Source organism: Schistocerca nitens, chromosome 10 (assembly GCF_023898315.1).
Source record: "Schistocerca nitens isolate TAMUIC-IGC-003100 chromosome 10, iqSchNite1.1, whole genome shotgun sequence".
Taxonomy (NCBI): Eukaryota; Metazoa; Arthropoda; class Insecta; order Orthoptera; family Acrididae; genus Schistocerca; species Schistocerca nitens.
The window spans coordinates 67,301,969-67,316,742 of record NC_064623.1 but is presented as its reverse complement, the minus strand read 5'-3'; the positions used below and the strand labels follow the sequence as shown (position 1 = coordinate 67,316,742).

Below are 14,774 nucleotides of genomic sequence, written 5' to 3'. Positions count from 1 at the left end.
ATAAAGCCTATTGCGGTGCCGTGGTGGACCAGAAGGGTCACTGATTACCAAACACGTGGCACAAAATCGACACACAGAAAAGCAATTTCCACAAAATGTAAGATTAAAAATCATTTAAAAAAACTCGCTTCACACGCTTCAGTTAAGCTGAAGTTCTTAAGTATTTCACCAGTTAAACATAACGAAGTCCTAACTCAACCTGCTTCCTATCACCCCTTAAGAGCTACGATCCGTACTCACCAAGCGTTCACCGAAGAGTGCCGCTTTCTCTTTCGAGATTACCTAGCTCCCCGTGCAGCCGAAGCTACCAGAGGAGTAGCCCTCCGTCACCAACCTCACACACAAAAACAGCCTTCGACTAAGATGGGTAAACCTCTCTGTTCAGATATTGAAAACCTAAGTTGGTCATCCTGTGCTCTCCTTCAAACGAGAAGCAACATCGTCTGCTCCCAGCAGACGATGACCAACTCAGCGTTTCCCACAAAACAAAACCGAAAACCCACATCAAAACACATATATAATATTCCATAGGCCTTATTTGAGTGCTCAGTCTTTCTGGAAGAGCTCATGAATTGAGCTAAAATCAGGTAGTAAAGCGAATAAGTTGTACCGAATTCGACAAGCGTCTTATGAAACGACTTCACAGAGACGTTTCAACCATTATAGTACTGGAGGGAAATGGGGGAGGGATTAAAATTGTAGAGGAAGACCAAGAGATGAATACAGTAAGCGGATTCAGAAGGATGTAATTATTCGGAGATGAAGAGGCTCGCACGGGATAGAGTAGCTTGGAGAGCTGCATCTCTGGACTGAAGACCATAAAAATGGTTCAAATGGCTCTGAGCACTATGGGACTTAACATCTATGGTCATCAATCCCCTAGAACTTAGAACTACTTAAACCTAACTAACCTAAGGACATCACACAACACCCAGTCATCACGAGGCAGAGAAAATCCCTGACCCCGCCGGGAATCGAACCCGGGAACCCGGGCGCGGGAAGCGAGAACGCTACCGAACGACCACGAGCTGCGGACGAAGACCATAAAAACAATAGCAACAATTTCATTTCTTTGATGTGATAACATCAACCTTATTACTACCCCTGGTAAACCAGAGCTGAAATGACAGTAGTGGAAAAACATACGATTTATCGTGTAGGAGGTCCGTTATTGTAGTATGGGTGGTGGGCGACACGTGGATACAACTAAGTGAATGCCCGCAGGTTTCCCCGTGCCGTGTGCAGAGTGCGTCAGCTCGCTGCTGAGGTGCTGCCGCCTCAGCGACGCCGCGCACCAGCACCAACATCAACATCAGCACCGTCATCAGCACCAGCATCAGCGTCAGCACCAACACCAACATCAGCATCAGCAGCAGACGTACACGGTGCACAGCCCGCGCCCCATACGGCCCTACACCAACAGTGAGTACTGACTGACACGTTCGCGTACCATTGTTTGAGAACAGGTTTCTCATAAGAATACTAAAATTTTACCATGTATTTTCGTTTTCACATGTAGATGATTATTTACGAAACGTGAAGCAAAATACTTACTCTAAGTATTAATAATGCCATAATCGTTCACACTTAGTTCCATTGTTTCGTAGAGATGTCCGCCCCTGGTAGCTGTGTGGTCAGCGCGACGTAATGTCATACCTACCGACCCGGGTTCGATTCCCGGCTGGATCGGAGATTTTCTCCGCTCAGGGACTGGGTGTTGTGTTGCCCTTATGATCATCATTGCATCCCCATAGACACGTAAGTCGCCGAAGTGGCTTCAACTTGAAAGACTTGCACCAGATGAACGGTCTACCCGACGGGCGGCCCTAGCCACACGGCATTTCCATTTGTCCTAGAGATTCACACATTGTTTGCGTATGGTACATCGTGAAACATCTGTCCACATAAAGGGCAATTTTACACATGTTACATTCAGAACTGGCCTTCCCTCGATACCCTTCAAAAACGTAAACTAAGGTTTTGAAGTTGTAAAGAGCGTATTTTTCTTGCTCAATAACAACCAACAATATTTCCAGAGACAGTAATATTTCAAGATGTGCTAAATTTTAACTGACGTTTGTGAGGTAAGTAAAGTTTGCCACTTGCGGCAGAGCGGTACGTGGTGCGCCCGTTGCGGGGTTAATAGAAGGGTGAGGAGGCAATCGGAAGCAATATGGATTCGTCAGTGCGCATTATAGAGACGGTCATCTTCGAATGTGGACACATTTGTAGCAATTAATATGAAATCAAATTAAGGCTATTGTAATAAAATCCACTGAGTAAAAGAAAAATGGCATTCACGGTATTTAGTAAACATTTGCGATCGTGTCAAATATTATAATTACTGTTATTAATTACACAACTGGCCATTAAAATTGCTACACCACGAAGATGACATGCTACAGACGCGAAATTTAACCGACGGGAAGAAAATGCTGTGATACGCAAATGATTAGCTTTTCAGAGCATTCACACAAGGTTGGCCGCCCGTGGCGACACCTACAACGTGCTGACATGAAGAAAGTTTCCAAACGGTTTCTCATACACAAACAGCATTTGACCGGCGTTGCCTGGTGAAACGTTGTTGTGATGCCTCGTGTAAGGAGGAGAAATGCGTACCATCACGTTTCCGACTTTGATAAAGGTCGGATTGTAGCCTATCGCGATTGCGGTTCATCGTATCGCGACATTGCTACTCGCGTTGGTCGAGATCCAGTGACTGTTAGCAGAATATGGTATCCGTGGGTTCTGGAGGGTAATACGGAACGCCGTGCTGGATCCCGACGGCCTCGTATCGCTAGCAGTCGAGATGACAGGGATCTTATCCGCATGGCTGTAACGGATCGTGCAGCCACGTTTCGATCCCTGAGTGAACAGATGGGGACGTTTACAAGATGACAACCATCAGCACGAACAGTTCGACGACGTGTGCAGCATCATGGACTATCAGCTCGGAGACCATGGCTGCGCTTACCCTTGACGCTGCATCACAGACAGAAGCGCCTGCGATGGTTTACTCAACGACGAACCTGGGCGCACGAATGGCAAAACGTCATTTTTTCGGATGAATCCAGGTTCTATTTACATCATCATGATGGTCACATCCGTGTTTGGCGACGTAGCGGTGAACGCACATTGGAAGCGTGCATTCGTCATCGCCATACTGGCGAATCACCCGGCGTGATGGTATGGGGTGCCATTGGTTACACGTCTCGGTCACATCTTGCTCGCATTGACGGCACTTTGAACAGTGGACGTTACATTTCAGATGTGTTATGACCCGCGGCTCTACCCTCCATTCGATCCCTGCGAAATCCTACATTTCAGCAGGATAATGCGCGACCGCATGTTGCAAGTCCTGTACGGGCCTTTCTGGATACAGAAAATGTTCGACTGCTGCCCTGGCCAGCACATTCTCAAGGTCTCTCATCAATTGAAAACGTCTGGTCAATGGTGGCCGAGCAACTGGCTCGTCACAATACACCAGTCACTACTCTTGATGAACTGTGGTATCGTTTTGAAACTGCATGGGCAGCTGTACCTGTACACGCCATCCAAGCTCTGTTTGACTCAATGCACAGGCGTATCAAGGCCGTTATTACGGCCAGAGGTGGTTGTTCTGGGTACTGATTTCTCAGGATCTATGCACCCAAATTGCGTGAAAATGTAATGTCAGTTCCAGTATAATATATTTGTCCAATGAATACCCGTTTATCACCTGCATTTCTTCTTGGTGTAGCAATTTTAATGGCCAGTAGTGTAATATAAAATACTAATTCATGTAAGTTGCCAGTTAACTTGGAACAATAGATAACCATTTCGAGTCATATGTTGAGACAGAAAAAATGCTCTGGCTCAGAGTGTGGAAAAGGGTGTTTGCCGTAGTGAAGAACCTAACAAGTCGTGGATTTCCCCTACGTGATCACGGTGAAAGACTCTATTCATTACATGATGGTCAATTTATGATGTCTCTTGAACCTATAGCTGAGTTTGATCCTTTTCTCTCAGAGCACATTGAGCGATATGGACATCCAGGGCCAGGGACATACAGGTTATCTTTCTTCAACAATCTATGATGAAACAATACAGCTTCTTTCTGAACGAATAAAAAGAATTATCGTAAGTAAAATAAAACAGGCCAAATACTATTCTATAATAGTAGATTCTACTGTGGATATTTCACATATTGATCAATTATCTTTCATATTAAGATACGTGACCGAGAATGGTGAACCTGTTGAACGTTTCCTTCTGTTTTTACCAAACCCGGGACACAAGTACGAAAACTTAGCTGAGGCCGTACTAAAAGTCCTGTCTACAAACTCTCTTGATATTACTGTCTGTAGAGGCCAGTCGTATGACAAAGCAAGCAATATGTCACAAACCTACACTGGTTTGCAGGCATACATTAAAGAACGAAATCCGAAAGCGAATATGTGCCTTGTGCAGCACATTCTTTGAATTTAGTCGGCACTAGTGTTCATTTTTCAATGTGATGCAAAACCTTTATAATTTTTTCTCTGCTTTTACACAGCGCTGGGATAAACTTCTTTCTTTCATGAAACCAGGAAGCAAAATGGCAAAAAGTTTATCAAAAACACGTTGGTCAGCAAGAGAGGAAGCGTGTGTAAGTCTGTATGAAAACTGGGAGGGCGTTATCAATGCCCTCACACATACTGCCAATAATACGTCTGGAAAACCACTTGTGCGAAATGAGGTTTCAACTTTATTGAATCAACTCAGCAGACTATAAACAGTATTCATGATGACAGTTGGAAGGACATACTCCAGAGATTTAATAATGTAAATCTGAAATTGCAAAGTGTAAATAGTGATACCAAAATAATGCACGAATTATATGAATAACTTGTAGGATTTATTGAACCTATTCGTGGCATGTTCGACTATTATGAAAGTAAATCCTTGGAGATTGTGACAATATAGACTATGAATGCACCTATAAAAGATCACGAAAGCGCAAACTTCATGATGACAAAGAAGCGGACTCTCAAGAAGTTGTTCTGACTGGAAGGGAAAAATTTAGAGTCGAAACATTTTTCCCTGTACTCGACAACTTGTGCGCCGAATTGGTGAGGAGGAAGGAAAGCTATAGAACACTGTTGGACACCTTCACAGTTTTCAGTAACCTTACGAACGGTTCATCTGACGATATTGCTGAATGTGCAGCAAAACTCCAAGTGTCATATGACACAGATTTAGAGCCTTTCTTCCCTAGTGAATGTGTGCATTTCGCGGAACTTTTAAAATCATCTGAAATTAGTGATATACTAGTCATAATGAGTAAAGTTTTACGAGAAGAGAGGTTACAGTACGTGTTTCCGAATGTTGACATTGCTCTTAGAATATTTCTATTTATGGCACTTAACAAATTGTTCAGCAGAACGCTCGTTTTCGGCTCTTAAAAGACTGAAATCGTACCTACGTTCTACATTGCCTGAGGAGAGATTGAACGTCCTGTCCATTCTTCACATCGAAGCCAACCTCGCAACTCATATAACTGTCTGAACTATGAAGATATGATCAACGACTTTTCTGCCGTCAAAGCCAGACGCAAAGTTTTCTGGCTGGTGAGTTTGTTTATTTATTCACATCAGTTTTAAAAATTTAAGATTATAATGTGATTTTTATTATAACTTAGAGCACATTCATTGGATTTACAAACTACGTATTATTTGTTTATTTTACAGTTGCGGATGGCAGAACGCGGAACTAAATCTCGTTTACGTGCAAACGCGACCAAAGGCGTCCGACAATACTAAACAATGCCCGAATGACCCAGGCCGCTCGGTGCTGTACAGTCAAGTCTTACTGACACTGTAGTATATTACAACTGGTGCGTATTCTTGGCGTCTGCTGAGATGCATAGTTATCGCTGAAATATACGTTATCGGAGAGTACGCTCAGATAATAATAATGGCGTGTGACGAGGGCTTCCCGTCGGGTAGACCGCTCGCGTGGTGCAATTCTTTCGATTTGACGCCACTTCGGCGACTTGCGCGTCGATGGGGATGAAATCATGATGATTAGGACAACACAACACCCAGTCCCTGAGCAGAGAAAATCTCCGACCCAGCCAGGAATCGAACCCGGGCCCTTAGGATTGACAGTCTGTCACGCTGACCACTCAGCTACCGGGGGCGGTTACGCTCAGATGAAAAAGTTTTAATAAATAAGGTAGTTCAGTTCTGTCGATAAATACATAAAAGCTTCGCTAGTACCGTTAGAAAGAGCTATGGTGAAAGCAGCAGCTGCAGTACAAAACTGTTCAGCCCTTACATGGATTAAAGGTATTGTGTGCACTTATTATGCAGCATCTAGCTATACAGACGCGTTACACGGTAACCATTAGATTATAAGTAAATCTGATTTATCCACACTAGTCTGTAAAATTATGTAATAGCAAGTCCAGTGCTGTATTAGTTCGTGTACCGAAATCTCTATTTCACTTCCATTTCTTGCGCTTTCCAATAGATTCACGTATTTATATCGAACGTGCTTTTTTATCTGCAACACATTCAAGTTATTAGATCGTAAAACGACAGTTTCATTTTCATTTTGAAGGCATCTTTGTAAGAGTACATATTAATTTCTAATGTATGACACGTTCGCTTTAATTTTTAGATCGTAAGACAACTTTTTATTTTCATTTCCAACGGTTTCGTGTAAAAGGACATGTTAAAAGTTAATGTATAACAAAAATCCGTTGTCTCCTACAGGCTCTGCTGAATTTTTAGGCCATAAAAGAAAAGTTACTTTCCTTGTGTTCGTTTCTGTTGTCTTTCGACAGAAGAGAGTGTTAACACAATGCAGTTTTAAGTTTGTTTTATCCGCTGCCGTACACCAAGTACAGTTCAGGAACCATATTACATTTTGACTGAGCGCGACTGGACCCCTGACGCGTCCTTCAGAACAACGGATATCAGAGTACGGAAACAGCTCACAGCGCTCTCACCCAAAACGGCAATTGTGAAGTGATCGGGTAATAGTTATTATTTTAAAACGTTTTTTGGGAGGTGGGGCATATAATATGGTGTGCCTAGGGGCCAAAATTTTTTAATCCGCCACTGCAGAGACACACCTAATGATGCAGGAAGCCTACGGTAATGAGTGTTTAAGCCATACTCGGTGTTACGAATGGTTCACACAGTTTAAAAATGGCCGCACGGAAGTTAAAGATGACCCTCGTTCAGGATGTTCAAATGGTTCAAATGGCTGTGAGCACTATGGGACTTAACATCTGAGGTCATCAGTGCCCTATACTTAGAACTAGTTAAACCTAATTAACCTAAGGACATCACACACATCCATGCCCGAGGCAGGATTCGAACCTGCGACCGTAGCGGTCCCCTGGTTCCGGACTGCTGAAGCACCTAGAACCGCTCGGCCACAACGGCCGGCTCGTTCAGGACGTCCTTCGACGTCTACTGACGACGCCCATGTCATACCGTTGGGACAAACTATTAATCGATGATACTATCGCGACGTGTTGCGACGCCTGCGATAAAATATGAGAATGAAACGGCCTAAAACGTGGCGAGGCAATTCATGGATCTTGCATCACGATAACCCACACACACATTCATCCCTGTTGGTGCTGGACTATTGCTCAAAAAGCGAAATCACTGCGCTGCCGCATCCTCGGTACACTCCAGACCTGGGCCCGTGCAGGCTTTTTGTTTCCAAAGTTAAAAACCCGTCCAAAGAATGAAGATTTGCAACGATAGATAAAAGAAAATTCTCAGACGGCGCTTCGCTCGATCCAGCAACAGGCGTACCAAGACCGCTTCCGGAAGTGGAAATGGCGTTGGGAGCGGTGTATGATCTCAATCTACATCGTACTCCGCAAGTCACCTAATGGTGTGTCGCGGAGGGTACTTCCGGTAGCGCTATGTGATCCTCCAACCCTGTTCCCCTCGCGAATAGTGCGTAGGAACAATTATTTTCGGTAAGCCTCTGTATTGGCTATAATTTCTCGAATTTTATCCTCGTGGTCAATACGCGTGAAGTTGGGGGACGTAATAAGTTGTTCGACTCCTCCCGAAAAGTGCTGTCCCGAACTTTCAACAGTAAATCTCTCCTTGATGGACAACGCCTCTCGTGTAACGTCTGCCAGTGGAGTTTGTTTAGCATCTCCGTAACGCTCTCTCGCCAGCTAAATCATCCCGTGACTCTCTCGTCAGATAAACGATCCTGTGACGAAACGCGCCGTTCTTCGTTGGATCTTCTCTATCTCCTCTGTCAGTCCTACCTGATAGGGAGCCCAGATAGACGAACAATACTCAAGAACCGGGCCAACAAGCGCCTTATAAGCCACTTCTTCCGTGGATGAGTTACATTTCTCTAAGATTCTTCCGATGAATCTGAGACTCGTGTCTGCTTTTCCCACGACTTGTTTTATACGGTCACTGCACTTAAGGTCGCTCTGGATAGTTACGCCTAGATATTTTACGGCAGACGCTGTCTCTAGCTGTTTGTCGTCAATAGTGTAGCCGTAGAGTAGTGGATTTCTTTTCCTATGTATGTGGAATATGTTACATTTATTTACACTCAGGGTCAACTGCACCATTCATCAATTACCTACAGGTCATTCTGCAAATTCTTACTATCTTCTGGCGATAGCCGTGCGGTTAAAGGCGCTGCAGTCTCGAACCGCAAGACCGCTACGGTCGCAGGTTCGAATCCTGCCTCGGGCATGGATGTTTGTGATGTCCTTAGGTTGGTTAGGTTTAACTAGTTGTAAGTTCTAGGGGACTGATGACCTCAGCAGTTGAGTCCCATAGTGCTCAGAGCCATTTTTTTTTTCTGGCGATACTACTTTGATATAAACAACTGCATCATCTGCGAATAGCCGTAAAGAGCGTCCGACGCTTTCTACTGGATCATATATATATATGGTGGAGAAGAGTATTTCAAAGGAGACCATGCACAATAACTTTTTTTAAAAAACTTTTAATTTACTATATTCAGAAAATTGATGATTCAAATGCTGACAAACTTTACACAGACTTTTAATTATTCCACAATGTCTATAGTCAATAAACACGTTTCTGGCCACAACACATATACGAATATTACTCTGAGTGTATCCAGACTCAAATCTGACAAAATCCCTCCGTGTGCAAGCAAGCAACTGCTATGTGTAGCGAAGCGGCAAATTACCAAACAAATTCTCAGTTTATAAGAAACTATCAGCCTCGATTGCGGTAATGAAACGAACCTTTACCTAGGTAAGAGCCCAAATAATTAAGCCTTCTTCAGAAAATATACCTGATTCTACACTACTGGCCATTAAAACTGCTACACCAAGAAGAAATGCAGATGATAAACGGGTATTCATTGGACAAATATATTATACTAGAACTGACATGTGATTACATTTTCACGCAATTTGGGTGCATACATCCTGAGAAATCAATACCCAGAACAACCACCTCTGGCCGTAATAACGGCCTTGATGCGCCTGGGCATTGAGTCAAACAGAGCTTGGATGGCGTGTACAGGTACAGCTGACTATGCAGCTTCAACACGATACCACAGTTCATCAAGAGTAGTGACTGGCGTATTGTGACTAGCCAGTTGCTGGGTCACCATTGATCAGACGTTTTCAATTCGTGAGAGATCTGGAGAATGTGCTGGCCAGGGCAGCAGACGAACATTTTCTGTATCCACGAAGGCCCGTACAGGACCTGCAACATGCGGTCGTGCATTATCCTGCTGAAATGTAGGGTTTCGCACGGATCGAAGGAAGGGTAGAGCCACGGGTCATAAACATCTGAAATGTAACGTCCACTGTTAAAGGTGCCGTCAATGCAAACAAGAGGTGACTGAGACGTGTAACCAATGGCACCCATACCATCTCGCCGGGTGTTACGCCAGTATGGCGATGGCTAATACACGCTTCCAATGTGCGTTCACCGCGATGTCGCCAAACACTGCTACAAATTCGTCGGGCAATAAACCGCGCCGCTCGAACAGTCAACACAACTGGCACTGCTGAGAGTGTCCTACGACTTCCACATCGCTGGCAACGGGTTATACACAATGCTGGTGACTACTTTGAAACACGCATCTATTTTGTACGAGCTGTAAATAAACAATTGCCACTATTAAAGTTCCAACCCTCGAATTTTCTTTGACACGAGAGCAGAAGCACAAGTCGTTAGGCGTTAAATCAGGTGAACACGGGCAGTCAGATACGCACACACATTCTGCATAGCACTCTCAAGTGTATAGCAGGGGATACTTTTCCATTCACCTGTGGAGCGGCGGAGAATGATTTTCTTAAACGCATCTATTGCGAGGAATGTACTGTTGTCCTAACCATCCCTGCAGCAGTTATACAGACAGGGTTGTGGTACATCTACAGCTACATGATTACTCTGCAATTTACAATTAAGTGCTTGGTAGAGGGCTCATCGAATAACCTTCAAGCTATTTCTGTACCGTTCCACTCTCGATCAATGCGTGGCAACAACGAACATTTAAATCTTCCTTGCGAGCTCTGATTCCTCTTATTTTGTTATGGTGATCATTTCTTCCTGTGTAGGTGGGCGCCAATAAATTATTTTGATACTCTCAATAGAGATTTGGTAATCGAAATTCCACGACAAGATCCTCCCGCAACGAAAAACGATTTTGTTTTAATGATTGCCACCCCAATCCATGTATCATATCCATGGCTCTCTGTGCCCTGTTTCGCGATAGAATAAAACGAGCTCTCCATCTTTGAACTTTTTCAATGACCTTCTTCGATACTATCTGATGCAGATCCCACACAGCACAGCAGTACTCCAGGAAAGAACGTACAAGCGTACGGTAGGCAGTCTCTTTAGCAGACCTGCTTCGTTTTCTCAGTGTTCTGCCAATAGATCGTAGTCTTTGGTTTGCATTCCCCACAACATTATCTATGTGATCGTTCCAATTCGTATTGTAATCCCTAAGTATTTAGCTGACTTTACAGCCTTTAGATTTGTGTGTTTATCGTGTAACCGAAATTTAGGGAATTCCTTTTGGTACTCATGCGCATGACTTCACACTTTTCATTAAATTTAGATTCAGCGCGGTGGCCGAGCGGTTCTAGGCGCTTCAATCCGGAACCGGGCTGCTGCTACGGTCGCAGGTTCCAATCCTGCCTCGGGCATGGATGTGTGTTATGTCCTTAGATTAGTTAGGTTTAAGTAGTTCTAAGTCTAGGGGACTGATGACCTCACATCTTAAGTCCCATAGTGGTCTGAATCATTGAACCATTTTTTAGATTCAGTTGCCACATTTCGTACCATACAGAGAACCTGTCTAAATCGTTTAGCATTTTGCTTTGATCATTTGATCAAGACGGTAAATGACAGCATCATCGGCGAACAATCTAAGTGGGCCACACTGGTTGCCTCCTAAATCGTTTATGCGTCAGAAACAACAGAAGGCCTATAACACTTCCTTGGGGAACGCCAGATATTACTTCTCCTTTACTCGATGACATTCCTAGGTTCCTCGCTTAAGCTTCATTCCCGAAAATTTCTCTAAATACGGTTTCGCGAGATACTTCGCGTCTGTCTTCAACAAACCTGTGACTCCATGCGCCTCCCTCCGTTGCATACGTTCAAATCCCCTGTTATTTCTATTCGATATAGACCCCACAGAGCAATATCCTACAATGTGTTGGACAACTGTTTATTACACAATGTCCTTTCTAGACCGTCTGCTTTTCTGCAATATTCTGCCACTCCCTTTTCTATTCTGCCGCCTACTTAAGCTAAGACTTAGACTATGTTGTCGTTCAATTTCATACTTCTACTAATTGTGCAGGTTTTACAGACAGTACATCATTATAGATAAATACATCATCGGTGGAAAGGCTAGTAGGTTGGCACATAAGTTCGTAGAGTTTTTGTCTTGCATGTTGGTATTCCGGTGGCTGTGGTTTTCTTTATTGATTATCACTTATTATTTATACTTCACTGTTGCTTTTTGAGTTTATATTTTGTCATTTGGAGATAGTGAGTCGAGCTGTGAACGCTAGACGCTAGAAAATAGAGTGCCAGATGGAGAAGTTGGAACATTTCCGACATATTATTTTATTTTTAGTTGAGGGGTGACACAGGCGGAGGCAGCGAAAAACATTTGTGCCGTGTATGGGGATAATGACACCGGACAGAGCACGGCAGTAAAATGGATATCTCGTTTTAAAGCGAATCGTTTTGACATCAGCGACTCTTCACGTTCAGGAAGGAAAAATTTGGAAATTTGTGGTAAGGTCTGATGAGGTCATCGGTCCCTAAGCTTACGCACTACGTAATCTAACTTAAACTAACTTACGCTAAGGACAACACACACACCCTGCGTGTGCGAGGACTCGAACCTCCGACGGGGGAAGCCTTGCAAACCGTAACAAGACCCCTGAGACCACGCGGCTACCCAGCGCGGCGCTCAGGAAGGCCTTCAGCCTTCAGGGTGTGATGAAGACTGTTTAAATACGTTAATCCATAATGATCAACGTCAGGGTACTCGAGAAATGGCAAATGTGACGAACTGTGACCGTTCCACCGTCCTGCGACGTTTTCGTTCAAGGGGGGAGGTTCAAAAATCGAATGTATGGCTACCGCGTGCTCTAAGTCAAAATCGCAAAAATCAGTGCATGGCCATATGTGCATCTCTGCTTCCTCGTCATCAATAATAGTTTAGACAAGAAGAGAATAGAAGCTTTCGAAATGTAGTGTTACAGAAGAATTCTGAAGTTTAGATGAGTAGATCACATAACTAATGATGAGGTAATAATAATGAGCGTCTGGCATTGGTGGCTGGGAGACTCCTCGCGGGGCGGTTCTTTAACGCCACTACGGCGACTTGCGAGTTAATAAGAGCGAAATGATGATGAAAGACACGCAACACCCAGTCATCTCGAGGCAGAGAAAATCCCTGACCCCGCCGGGAATCGAACACGGGACCCCGTGCGCGGGAAGCGAGAAAGCTACCGCAAGACCACGAGACATGGACAATGAGGAGGTATTGAACAGAATTGGAGAGAAGAGAAATTTGTGGCACAACTTGACTAGAAGAAGGGATCAGTTGGTAGGACATGTTCTGTGAGGCATCAAGGGATCATCAATTTAGTATTGGAGGGAAGCGAGGAGGGTAAAAATCGTATAGGGAGACCAAGGCACGAATACACTAAACAGATTCAGAAGGATGTAGGTTGCCGTAAGTACTGGGAGATTAAGAAGCTTCCACAGGATAGAGTAGCATGGACAGTTGCATCAAACCAGTCTCTGGACTGAAAACCACAACAACAACTCTTGTTGATGTTCATCTTATATCCTCCTTTCAAGACACTGTCCATTCCGTTCAACTGTTCTTGCGGGTCCTTTACTGTCTCTGACAGAATTACAATGTCATCGGCGAACCTCATAAGTTTTTATTACTTCCACATGGACTTTAATTCCTACTCCAAGTTTTTCTTTTGTTTCCTGCTCAATGTACAGATTGAATAACATTGGGCATAAGCTACAACACTGTCTCACTCCCTTCTCAACCACCGCTTCCCTTTCATGCTCTTATAACTGCCATCTTGTTTCTGTACAAATTGTAAATAGCCTTTCGCTCCTTGTATTTTACCCCTGCCATCTTCAGAATTTAAAGAGAGTATTCCAGTCAAAATTGTCAAAAGCTTTCTCTAAGTCTACACATGCTAGAAACGTAAATTTGCCCTTCCTTAATCTAATTTCTTAGATATGTCGTTGGGTCAGTATTGCCTCGTGTGTTCCAAAATTTCTACGGAATCCGAACTGATCTTCCTCGAGGTCCGCTTCTACCAGTTTTTCCATTTGTCTGTAAAGATTTCGTGTTAGTATATTGCAGCTGTGACTTATTAAACAGTTCGGAAATTTACAGAGCTGTCAACACCTGCTTTCTTTGGGATTGGAATTATTATATTCTTCTTGAGTCTGGGGGTATTTCACCTGTCTCGTACATCTTGCTCACCAGATGGTAGATTTTTGTCATGGCTGGCTCTCCCAAGGCCGTCAGTAGTTCTAATGGAATGTTGTCTACTTATCTACTCCTGGGGCCCTGTTTAGACTTCGGTATTTCAGTGCTCTGTCGAATTCTTCACGCGGTATCATATCCTCCATTTCATCTTCACTACGTCCTCTTCAATTTCCATAATATTGCTCTCAAGTACATCGCCCTTGTATAGACTCAGTATACTCTTTCCACCTTTCTGTTTTCCCTTCTTTGCTTAGAACTGGGTTTCCTTCTGAGCTCTTGATATTCATACAAGTGGTTCCTTTACTCCAAAGATTTCTTTAATTTTCCTACCCCTAGTGATATATGCCTCTAAATCCTTGCATTTGTCCTCTAGCAATCCCTGCTTAGCGATTTTGCACTTCCTGTCGATCTCATTTTTGAGACGTTTGTATTCCTTTTCGGCTGCTTCATTTAATGCATTTTTATATTTTCTCATTCCATTTATTAAATTTCTGCTAGCCCTCTGCTTTTTACCTACTTGATCCTATGCTGCTATTTAATCTCTCAAAGTCACCCACTCTTCTTCTACTGTTTTTCTTTCTCTTGATCTTGTTAATCATTCCCTAATGCCGTCTCTGAAACTCTCTACAACCGCTTGTTTTTTCAGTTCATCCAGGCCCAGCCACCTTAAATTACCACCTTTTTTGCAGTTCCTATTTTAATCTACAATTCATAACCAATAAATTGCGGTCAGTGTCCACATCCGCCCCTGGAAATGACTTAGAGATTTAGGA

At 43.6% G+C, this 14,774-nt stretch overlaps 1 protein-coding gene across 1 annotated transcript in view; it reads left to right on the top strand.

Annotated features, from left to right (window-relative positions):
- Positions 1 to 1,214: 1,214 nt before the first annotated feature.
- LOC126209875 (H2.0-like homeobox protein) overlaps positions 1,215 to 14,774 on the top strand; it is a 109,371-nt gene continuing 95,811 nt past the window's right edge. The window contains exon 1 of the mRNA XM_049938999.1: positions 1,215 to 1,315. Coding sequence (XP_049794956.1) covers positions 1,215 to 1,315 — 101 coding nt within the window. The remainder of the gene's footprint in view (positions 1,316 to 14,774) is intronic.